General features: G+C 39.1%; 1 protein-coding gene across 1 annotated transcript in view; it reads left to right on the plus strand.

Moving 5' to 3' along the window:
- rhbdl3 (rhomboid, veinlet-like 3 (Drosophila)) overlaps positions 1-12,784 on the plus strand; it is a 64,382-nt gene that overhangs the window by 32,602 nt on the left and 18,996 nt on the right. The window contains exons 4-5 of the mRNA XM_088341677.1: positions 4,844-5,002; positions 11,335-11,559. Coding sequence (XP_088197803.1) covers positions 4,844-5,002; positions 11,335-11,559 — 384 coding nt within the window. The remainder of the gene's footprint in view (positions 1-4,843; positions 5,003-11,334; positions 11,560-12,784) is intronic.

A 12,784-nucleotide genomic window follows, 5' to 3' on the forward strand; every position in this document is an offset into this window, starting at 1 on the left:
GTGGCATGGAGGCTATTTGCTGGTATGAGACTTAAACGCATGGATTTTATATAGACGCATTTAAATTTTGAAGACACCTAAATGCATTAGACGGCATGAGAGAAAACCTTGCTTTAAACCTAATGTATGTTTTGATCATGTTGAAGGGGAATTAGTATGTGATAAAAATGTGGCACAAGTAGATTAAAGACAAGTTTAATTAACTATCAAATTGTTTTGCTATCGGGAAATAACTAACAGTTATGTAAAAGTAATAATAAATATCTTCACAGCAGCTCTGAGAAAGTGTGTGTCCCTCAGCTGAAATACCAGAACAGCAACATCAAAATAAAAATAGATACTTTAATATGATACATAACTGGCATATTACTAGCTGCTGATTTTAAATGCTTTAAAAAATTCTCAGAAAACCAAAAAAGGAATTTACGTTTTTTGGACACTTCCTTTCGGATATCAAAGTGCAACAGATTAAATAAAACTGCTGAACGATCTAAAATGCAAATAACACAAGAATATGAATGCTTCTTTGAGGAACGAGGATTGTAGCTGCTGCACTAATTGATCCATCCCTTTTTTATACAAGTATATATTTCTGTGGCTTTTTAGTTTTTATTGGACACAATAGTAAATTGTGACCACTGTCATGATTATTGATGTGACTCAGCTGTGCCCGCTCATTTGGCACCAACTGCCGCGGGGTCTGATTGGCTCCCTGTCAGTATTTGAACCCAGTCCTGTCAATCCCCTTAGGTCAGTCCGTTTGCGAATCTCCGTGTATACAAGCCTTTTTCGACCCTGACCCCCGCCTGTGCCGTTTTGCTCCCGTTTGTCTCCGGCTACAATCCCGATCACGTCTGCTCTCCTGTCTTGGCTTATGACTTGTTTCCGACCCCGTTCACGTCTGCTCTCCCGTTCTGGCTTACGTCTCGCTTCCGACCCCGAACATGTTTTTGCTCTCCTGTCCGGGCTACCGACCCGTTTTTTTCCCGTCCCATCACCACCATCGCTCGCCAAGGAAGATCCGCTTCCAATAAACTGTCATTTTTATATTATCATACTTTCACTAATCTACTAGTTATCTACTTTTACTTATGTTCAGTTATACCACAATACCTTGACTAAATGCTTTAGAAGGAGCCTCATCTTGTTTGGCCTTTGCTTGTATTTGATGTGCAAGAGACGGTTTATAATAGGGGTAGGGGCCACTGCGGTGTGTTCAGAACTTTTTTGCTTCCCCAATATTGTCTGTTTCACAAGGTTGCTTCAATATGCTCATCAAAATATGAAAAATACTGCTTTTTGTCAGAAAAATACCAAAATTTGGTACATCCCTGGTAATTATAATAAGCTATTGATGACAATCTATCAGCACGTGAACATAATATCAGAGTAAAAGTATTTGAAAAAAAATTAATAGAGAAGACCCTGTGAACAAAACATTCTAATGAGATCTTATCTATAGGAAATGAATTTGTTTATGGGGGTATGGAAATGGGGGAGGTGTTCGGTGAGGGCCTTTGATTGAAACTGTAATCCTTTTGCCCTGGTTAGAAATGACCCTCTGCAATCTGCTGTAAATGGAATGATATCATTAGACAATAGAGAAACATAAGCAAACACCTACTGTGCATTGTCTTAGCCGTTGCACCGCATACTGTACATGTTTTTACTCCGTCATGGGAAAAGGCCTGCAGCGCAAATTGTCTGATTCACTGCATCAGAAGGTTGGTTTCTTTTTGGACTACTTACTTTTACATGTTGTCTTTTTTGATGTGCGTTAAGAGGTAGTATGGTAGCGACGCGGCTCGTGTATTTTCCCGGCAACAATATTTTGCTTGTGTTAAAATATGCAGGGCAAGTTTAATCCTCGTCAGCCTGTTTGTGTCGTCAGGGAGCAAATGCGCACATTCCACCTCCTCTGCAGCAGATGCTAAATGGTTTGACGTCTGAAACAAGTCCACTTGTTTAGTGTCTTTATTTTTCCCCTGGCTTTAATAACAGTAAAAGTATGTAGACCTCCCACACTATGAATATTCTGTTTACTACCTGGTGTCATAAAATAAACTGTGATTTTCTTAGTTCAATGAAATATTTGATAATCAAGGCATGTTTTTTCTTTAAAAGTTTAAGTCTTCGCCTTAAATGATTTAACAATATTTTCTACGACTGCAGTTAATAGAAAACCTTGACAAAAAAGCTGTATAGATATTTTAACTAAACCAATAAAACAATCCCAATGTTAAGCTCTTGCCTTCAATTGCAACACCAAAAGTTCTGTGTTCATTTTGGTAGTAGTACAAGATCGACACACTGATTCATTACACCTTGAGCCTACTGAGGATAAAAAAATATACATCATTGTGGGATTGATGTGAGTTGCTTAAAGATTTTCTTCATTCCCTTTCAATCATTTTCACTTGAGCAATGCAACCAATGGTATTTTATTGCGTCTGATTTGCAAGCTTCGTAATATATTGTATTCTAATCCTGTTCGAACATGTTCTTTCTCGTGATTTTCTTTGGATAGAATATAGAATTACAAAGTTTACTCTAGTTTTAAGAAATAGTCCGAATTTCTTCAGAAATCAGAACTAAATTAGCATGTATTTATTTATTTATTAAAATTCATTTTATTCATTTATTTTTTGTCTTCGTATCAACTGCATATTTTGCAGGAAACTGATTTCACTTTCTGGCCAATTTTTTATTTCTAAATATTTACAATGATAGTAATATATAGTACCACACTCTCTTGCACACTCTTTTAAGAAATAAAATTGTTTTTGACATTTTTACACCTTACAGGTAGTCAGGGACAATATACTTAATGACGTGTATACACAGATGATTTCTGCTATCTTTATGTAATAGAGGTAATAAATGTTTCGGGATTGGTTTGCTAAAGGGTCGCCCACTAGCTTTTATGCAGCAAAAATCATAATTCCAGTAATTTATAGGCATTTATGCCATATATGTTACGGTCACAATCTTCAATGTAAATATTTTTAAGTTTTTCGCTCAATTTACGTGGTTTGTAAAGTAAAATGGTGTTCCTTTTTATAGTTTATATGCTTATATTTTCAAAGTACTGCATCTCACATGTAAAATCATCTATCCATCCATCCATCCTTTATCTGCACCACTTATCCTCAGTAGAGTCGCGGGGGTGCTGGAGCCCATCCCAGCATTGGGCAGGGGACACCCTGAACTGGTTCCCAGCCAGTTGCAAGGCACACAGAGACAGACAATTCACTCGTTCATTAACACCTAGGGACAATTTGGACTGGCCAATTATCATCAAATGCATGTTTTTGGGATGTGAAAGGAAACCGGTGTGCCCGGAGGAAACCCACGCAAGCACGGGGAGAACATGCAAACTCCAAACAGGAGATTTAATCCCATGACCTCAGAACTGTGCCGCGTATGCGCTAACCACTCATCCGCCTTGCCGCCTGAAATCATTTACTATACTGTAGCTATTTTTATTCATGTTTCATAAGACATCACAATCATGCTGTATTATCCAAACACGTTGATTGCCATATTTACCGAAATCAAGCAATTATCTTGACCAAGGAAAGGTAGTTCTCAATAGGTATGTACAGTACATAGCTCCCCTAAGGCATTCTAACATTTGTTGGATGTGAAATCACTAAGTGCTGTTTTTTGTTTGTTGTCCACTTAACAAAGCAATATTGGCAGTATGTCAGTTCTCTCATTGAAGTTCATTATTTCCGTTGGTCTGCCGGGAGTACTAAGCAATTGCTGCCGAGTTCCGTTTTGCTGTCTGGTGCCTCGTTGAAGCCTCGCCTTTTTTCTGTATTAGCTGCACTTTGATTAAAGCTGAAAAAGCTATTACAGTCAAAGAGCTGCTTCACGACAGCAACACTTTTTTACTGCATTTAATTGCATTTTCATTTTACACAAAATTACGGTACTCAAATGTTTGGGTCGTTGAAAACCCACACTCCTTTAGTATCTGATAAATGTATTCTGTTTTTAATACTGGATAAATGCAAATAAGCTATTATAAGATGCCAGTTCCTTATATTTTCTCTTAATAGGAGCCATTTCAGGGTCTTTATACAAACGCACAAATAAAAGAGAATCGTTGTTTCCCAGTATGCACAGCGCACTTCTTCTACTTGAAAAATTGAGTCGGTGGCTGCTTCTCTTAGTTGCGAGACCTTGCAATTCAATATTGATCCATATATAAGGCGCAACGGATTATAAGGCGCATAGTCAGCTTTTTAAAAAAAAATCTGATTTTATGTGCGCCTTATAGTGCGGAAAATACGGTGTATATATTTATCCATCCATCCAATTTCTGCACCGCTTATCCTCAGTAGGGTCACGGGGGTACTGGAGCCCATCCCAGGAATCTTCGGGCAGTGGGCAGGGGACACCCTGACTGGTTGCCAGCCAGTCGCAGGACAACTCACTCGCTCATTCACACATAGGGACAATTTGAACTGGCCAATTCACCTGACATGCCCGTTTTTGGGAAGTGGGAAGAAACCGGAGTGCCCGGAGGAAATCCACGCAAGCACGGGGAGAACATGCAAACTCCACACAGGAAGGTTTGATCCCATGAACTCAGAACTGTGCCGCACACGCGCTAACCACTGCTCTGACGTGTTATATATATATATGATTTTATTTAATAATTAAAGAATCGAAAGAAGTTTCAGCTTATTGCCGTCACCCCTTTTTTCCTTCTTTCTGTTATCCCAATTGTTTTTTCAAATGTGTTGATTTTGAATTCATTGTCACCTTGTATCCGATTAACTGAGAAAAAAATGAATAAAGAATGTTGTAAGCATATTGGTATTTCTGCCCCCAGTATGACCCGGACAGTTCGGGCTTCATCAGTACGGAGCGCTTCAGGGACCTTTTGGCGACGCATGGCTCCGAGCTCGACCCACACAAGCTAGAGGTCCTCTTGGCCCTCGCAGATGGTAACTCTGATGGAAAAATCTGCTACCAGGACTTTGTCAACTTGGTGAGACACTCACAGCTTCTAAATCCAAAATGTTTCCGTATTTGGTATGATGGTTCATGGTTTACTATAACTGCTAACAATGAGATGCAGAGGTTGCCCTAATTTTCTCCCTTGCTTCACACGCCGGTATCGCCGGAAAGAAGCACTACAGTATTGTCCTGTACTCGGAAAAAGGAGCACAATACAAAATCTAACAGCAAATTACGGATGTTTTTCGACATCTCGAAAAAATTGTTTGTTTCTCCTGTTTTTCGTAACTCGAATGTTTGTAAGTAGGGGAATGTCTGTACATGAACTATCATATAAACTTGGATTTTACCCTCAAACTAAGAAACTTTGTGAAACGCTCTGCAAAAAACGAAAATTAAAATGGTTTGGTCACTTTGATTCTCCGTATTTTGTATTCTTCCTTGTGATTTGTAGCACTCGTTTTCAGTGGCACAGCACAATATAGCGATATTTAGTGTTTAAACTCCACACAGTGTCCCTTTAAACCACAGGGTCAAACAGGCGGCCCGCTGGCCAGATCAGGCCCGCTGAGGGATTGAATCCGGCCCGCGAGACAAAACTCAAAAAAGCGTAAGAGAAAAACAAGCTGCAGGTTGAAATATGTCAACCTGATGTTGCCAAAGCCAGGTGCCTCTCACAAAGACACTGTACTTATATTTATTTTTCTCTCTCTCTTTCTCTCTCTTTCTCTCTCTTTCTCTCTCTTTCTCTCTCTTTCTCTCTCTTTCTCTCTCTTTCTTTCTTTCTTTCTTTCTTTTCCACCCCTTTCTCCCACTCTGTCTCTCTGTGTCTCTCTTTTTCTCTTCCTTTGTTGCTCATTGTCTCTTTCTCTCTCTGTGTCTTTTAACCTCTTTTGCTCTAACTTCCTTTTTTCCTTTTCTCTCTTTTCTCTTTCTCTCTTCATACCTTTTGCACTTTCTTTTCTCTTTTCTCTCCTTCTGTCTTTCTATTTCTCTTTGGATTTTTTTCTTCCTCTCCCTTTCTTTTCCCCTCTCTCACAACTTTTATCTTTTGTTTCTCACGCTCTTTCCCTCTCTCTCTTCTCTTTCTTTGTCCCACCCTCTCTCCTTTTCCCTCCCTCTTTCTCATATTTCTTTATCTCTTTTTCTTTCTCTTTAATCTACTAGTCCGGCCCCCGACAGAATGTTTGTTCTATCGTGTGGCCCCTGAGTTAAAATGAGTTTGACACCCCTGCTTTAAACACTAAATCCAATTAAGTGTCTTTTATCATTTTTGTCAGTGACTTCAATTTTCCCTCTGCTTTCTATTTTTTTGCCATTTATTTCCCCTTTCTTGCTTCCTCTTGATATTTGCTTTTTGAATAGTCATTTATTCCTTTCAACCTTTCCCATTCTGGCTTTCCCCTGTCTTCTTTCAATGATGTCTAATAGGGGAAGAGCGTCCTTTCTACTTTTCTCTGTACAATAAAGAGCGGAATTACAGTCACTTCACATGAAGAATTGACTGCCCCCCTGTAGGGGCCAGTCTGTGTGTTTTAAGATGGGGGTGTCGCACATACACTCAGTCAGTCCTTACAAATGGGCTTGCCTTGGTTTAAGAATTTGTGTAATGAATTTGAGTTTTTTTTACAGACAATTTCAAGCATGTGTTTTCCCTGGAGTACACTCTGTGGCCATGGTAACACCTCATCATTTTCCCACACTTAGCCCTCTTCTAATATAATGGCTAAAATAAGCAGTTTACACTAAAGTTCTTTGAAGATTAAATAGTCCTTCGCCTCTCCTGCATTGTGAAGAACAGGGGTGGGCAAACTACTGCCCGCGTGCCACATCTGGCCCCTTAGGCTTTTTCTTCCGGCCCTTTGAACAAAAATGCTCAAAATATAATGACAATATATATGATAGTAAAGTAAGTACTGGCAAGAAAAAATGTTCTTTAGTGCGAACTCTGTCTCTTTTTTATGCCGACAACAAAAATTCTACAAAATTAAATATCAAACGTAGTGTTCAAAACAGGGACCTAATATATTATTGTGTATTCATTCTGGGAAGCACCGCGGCGCAGTGGTTCTAAGGTCTTGGGAACCTCCTATGTGGGTTCAAATCCAGCTACCGGACTTCCTGTGCGGAGTTTGTATGTTCTCCCCGTGCTTGCGTGGGCACTCCGGTTTCCTCCCACATTCCAAAGACTTGTATTTCAGGTGGATTGGCCAAATTGTCTCTAGGTGTGAATGAGCGAGCGAGTTGTCTGTCCCTGTGTGCCCTGCGATTGGCTGGCAACCAGTTCAGGGTGTCCCCTGCCCACTGCCCGATGATTGCTGGAATGGGCTCCAGCACCCCCGCGACCCTACTGAGGATAAGCGGTGCAGCTAATGAGATCAGATGAGATGAGTTTTCATTCTGAAAATAAAGAATTACTACAGAATTACTACAAAAATACTACCACTCTAATACTGTAATACTCACATACTACTAGAGAAATACTACAACAGAAATGCTTGAAAAAAACAACTACAGTAATATTGCAAAAATACTAATGAAATACTACAGAATTTTTACCATCTAAATACTACAGAAATAACTCGTACTAAAACAATACTACTATGGAAATACTTCAAAAACAATTATACCTAAAACTACAAAAATGCCACTACAGTAATACTATAATACAAAAATACTACAACAGAAATATTACGACAGGAATACCATAAGAATACAACTACCAAAATATTACAAAATACTAAAGAAATAATTCAAAGTGTCACCACAGAAATATTACTACACTAATACTATAAGACAAAAATTGTACCACAGAAATATCACAACAGAAATACTACAAAGATACCACTACAATAATACAATAGTACAAAAATACTACTACAGAAATGTTACAACAGAAATACTACAAAAATACTACTATAGAAGTATTACAACTGAAACACTACAAAATTCTACTGTGAAAATACTACACAGATACTACAAAAATACTACTATAAAAATACTGCAAAAATACTACTGTGGAAATACTACAAAATGCTACAAAAATGTAACTAGAGTATTACTACAAAAATGTTACAGCTTTACTGTACTACAAAAATCAACTGCAGAAATACTACAGAAATACTTATAAAAAAAACACTGACAACAACTGTTATAGTACAAAACTAAACATTAAATATAGTGCTTAAAGTGTGGACCTAATAAATAATTTTCCTTCAATTTTTAGCGTTGCAAAACAAATTCAATTAAACTATTTTATTTAAAAACAAATATAAAGAAAAATAACATGAAGATGTCTGCATGTTTATTCTGGTTTAGGATTATTTCTTAAATTCTCCTAAGGATTTATTCCGCTTTGAGACTGGGAGGTCGCTGGTTCGCGCCTCGGCCGAGTCATACCTAATTGGTAAAATGGCGGCGCCCTCTGTTGGCTGCGGCTGCATCGGCTCGCTACAACGGGTCAGGTGTATCGACATTTCGTTCTGTGTACATTGTTACAAAGAATGACAATACAAAGGAAATTATTATTATTATTATTATTATTATTATTTTGATAAAAAAAAAAAAAATTGACAGAGAAACTGTGGTGTGGCTCTTCTGTGTAAGGCTGACTTGGCCAGCCCATAAAAGGCAGGTTTTTATTTAGAGTTGAACTCCTAGGTTGCAGCCAGCGCTCAGGAAAGGCTTTTTGTTGGTTGCTAGGTGATGATAATGGTATTCTATAGTCTGTTTGGCCTGTGCTCAGAAAGCCTTGTTATTAGGCTTCAGTGATGGATTCGCAAACAGCATACGCTCTCCTCCAGAGGTATTAGAAAAGTGAAGCCAGTTTCTTGATCTTTCAATATAGTGAAAACGTCATCAAAGGTAAACATGGAGAAAAAAACATAATCATACCCTGATTTGTAAATTAAATGATAAATGGGAGATGTCTCAATGAGTTTGCCTTTGGGTTTGACATCACTTGAGTGTGTCATTTGTAAAGAATTTTCTATGGCCGTGATTACTTCTTCAATGAGAGACGATCAAGAGTGACAGTGAAATTATTCAATTCATTATGCTTTCATTTAGTAGGGAATTATTATTCATGAGTTGCAAATGTCTGTCAATTGTCTGTCAATGCAGCTATGTATACATAGAGAAGGGCAAAACAGTTATGTCTGTTGGAGTTTAATAATTTCTTTTCACCTTTTGACCAAAGATCTTTGATGACATAGTCATTATAAAATCATCTTGATTGATACATTCATTTTGTGTGTCAGGCAGAATAATAGTTTATGCTGGGTTGTTATGGGGAGTCTTAGCGTTCTGCACAGTTTGTACTACATGGCGCCTCCTAGTGGTAAAAAAACGTCATTCTTAAAATAAGAAATTAGAACAGGGGGGTAGTGTAGTAGTAGATAGATAGATAGATAGATAGATAGATAGATAGATAGATAGATAGATAGATAGATAGATACTTTATTCATCCCCGAAGGGAAATTCACTTTTCCAGCAGCATCCCTGAGCTGAGAACAATCGAAAATAACACGGGAGCTGCTGGAGTGGCTGCCATTCGTGACGGCGCCGGAGAAACTAGTCTGTAATAGTCTGTGATCTGTGCAGCCCTTTGATACGTCTTGAAATTAAGGACTATCCAAAGAAACGTGACCTTACTTGACCAAATGTATAAAATCATGCAGTTTTTATGAAAATACTAATGCTTTTAAGCCTCTTTTTTAAAGAAATAATGGAAAATAAATCATAAACATAGCTGACATAATGGTCTATCATGTTGCTACTACGCGTACCCAAAACACAGAAAACCTCGAAAAGCCTGGGAGCTAAATAAATTAAAGAAAAACGGTGCGGTTTGGTCACTTTGACTCTCCTAATTTATATTCTTTCTTGTGCTTTTCAGCACTCGTTGTCAGTTGCACTGCACAATACAGCGACATTTAGTGGTCAAATATTACACATTGTCAAAAATCATCATTTATAGCTTGTTTATTTTCAATGATAATCTCAAAAGAAGAATTTAAATTTTGTTAAACTACAACTGGGTGAAAAAAACACTTTATGTTTAGGGGTGTTAAAAGTTTTGGGGTGTTAAAAGTTTGTTGTGTGGGTTTTCATCATAATATGGGATTTCATCAACAGTGAACAGACTGTACATTGTTTAATGAGCTATTATATGATGGATTCGTTAGTGATGTGCAGCTGCTGTTGTGACACTTTGACTGTAAACTGTAGTCAGAAATATGCTCTATCTATACTGGACCTTACCCAATGTATACCTAGTATTGTGCTCGAGTTGCACGTGCTAAAACTGACCTGGTAATTACCATTACAGAAAAGAGATGGAAAGCTACGTCGTTGCTGTCATGGCCTTTTTTTTTGTGATAATTTTACAGGCTCGAGGTATCGTTGCCATCATTGACTTTTTGGACTATTTTATAGGCTTCAGGTAGCGCTTCTGTCATGCATTTCCTGGACAGATTTTTACATCTTACCTATGTTTTTCTAATTGATGTTCACTATTATTTGTGTATAGTTACCAAATACAAAATCTATTGCACCCTGGTTCTCCAGGAAGGGGGATTTTCACTTGTGAGGCCCCTTCTGAAGGTTTTCTTATTTTCCTCATGTTGAGGTTTTGGAGTTTTTCCTCGCCCGCATGTTGGTTTAAAATCAGAGGATAGTGTAATTGTAACCTGTGCTTTGAGAAAATTTGTGGTTAAAGGCTATACAAATAAATGTGACTTGACTTGACAAATAATTGTGCAAGTGACATTTTATATTTCCAAACCAGATGTAGTTATGAAAAGAGCCATATATGGCTCACGATCCACAGATTCCCGAACCCTGTTCTATATGATGGTGTACATCAGATCCAAATTCCATTACGTTGGCTCAAAATGCATGCACCGTTCAACAACCAGGCTTGTCCTTCTCCCTCAAGAACAAGAAGACAAGTGTATGAGGTCCACGTCACTCATAAGCGATAGATTATAAAAGGTGTCTTAAGCATTGATTTGAACAATTCCACTGAGGTTGCAGATCGTATCTCAGAGAGCAGAGCATTCAACAACACCGGGCCAGATTGGAGAGTGCTCTTGAACCTGCAGAGTTCTTTTTTTCCTTCAAATCACCAGTAGAACAGCATTTTCCGAGCAAAGGCTCCCAGAAGGAAAATAGGGGGCAGTTAAATCAGAAATTTAAGTTGGGGCAAGTCCATGCAAAACATTGCAGCAGAACCGTAAAATCAAATATTAAACATGGTAGTAATATGCTTTTTACGTTCATCAGTAATAAAAAAGAAGCTCTCGGCTTCAAAAAGGCTGCCGAGCCCCTTGCCTAATGCTAGCTTGATTTCTTTGTTCCCAGATGAGCAACAAACGCTCCAATAGCTTCCGCAGGGCGATCCTGCAGGGCGGCAGGCACCTCAAAGGCAGTAGTCTCCGAGATGAAGTCGGATTGGGTCTTTCGCAGCGCTTGGTCCGACACGTTGCTTACGAGACGCTGCCGCGCGAAGTGGATCGCAAGTGGTACTTTGACAGCTACAACTACTGGCCGCCACCATGGCTCATCCTCACCATCACCATTCTTGAGGTAAACTATAAAGAAGTAACAAGACGGACTGAAAATTCTAGAGCGGTAGTTCTCTAACCTATTACACTAATTCTATCTATCTATCTACCTTGGTCATATCCCTCAATAGGGGTGACCGACAGCAAGACAAACACATACAATAACAAAGAAAAGAAAAAAGAAAAAAAAAATAGCACAAAAAAAACACACAAACATTTTTGGACCATGGCCAACCCAAATGCCCAAACACCCAAACAAGTTAGGCACCCCGGCACTTAAGTTGGTCATGCTTTCGTCCCTCCAGATAAACCGGGCCAAAGAAAGCGGCCTTTCCACTCGGGTCAGAGTGACACAACACACTCTTCTGTTCAACAGCAGGGCCCGACAGCTTTCACTGGTTTACCCCTGCCGCATCATACGGGTGCCCTGCCCATCCCTTAGAACGCGTCTAAACATCCCACTATCCTTTAACAACACCTCTCTACTCATTCCTATCACCAACAAGAGCTCTAGCTTCAACTAGACACGAATTAACACCTGAAAAAGAAATACAAGTAGGGCTTTTATGATATTTTTCCTAACTACACTTTGGCTATTATTTCCTCTCATTAGCTATTTTCGTGACTTTTTAAAAACTGTTAAATCTTCACACTATTTAAAGAAATGCCTCCTTGCACTTTGAAATGAAATGAAATGATCTGCATTTATATAGCGCTTTTCAAGTCAATGACTTCCCAAAGCGCTTTACAATTTGCTCCACATTTCCCAATAGCGGCCTAGCAGCCATGTAAGGCGCTAACCTGCTTATTGGGGGTATTAGGGGTTCAGTGTCTTACCCAAGGGCACTTCGACATGTAACACGGATGAGCCGGGATTCGAACTGGGATCCCTTGATCCCAAGACGAGCGCTCTACCTCCTGAGCTACTGCCGCCCCTAAAATGTCGATACACCTGACCCGTTGTAGCGAGTCGATGCAGCCGCAGCCAACACAGGGCGCCGCCATTATACCAATTAGGTATGACTCGGCCGAGGCGCGAACCAGCGACCTCCCAGTCTCAAAGCGGGCACACTACCATCTAGGCTACTGAGCTGGTTACCCAAATATTTTTTAACCAAAAAATCTCGGGGCTCACTGTAGAAAAAAAGAATAATAATGAAATTCTGGCACCGGTTTCATGGTTTTTATCACATTATAAAGCAGGGGTCTCAAACTCAATTTACTTGGGGGGTTGCCAGAGCTCAGGT

The sequence above is a fragment of the Urocampus carinirostris genome, chromosome 8 (assembly GCF_059441175.1).
Source record: "Urocampus carinirostris isolate Australia breed hairy pipefish chromosome 8, RoL_Ucar_1.0, whole genome shotgun sequence".
Lineage (NCBI taxonomy): Eukaryota > Metazoa > Chordata > Actinopteri > Syngnathiformes > Syngnathidae > Urocampus > Urocampus carinirostris.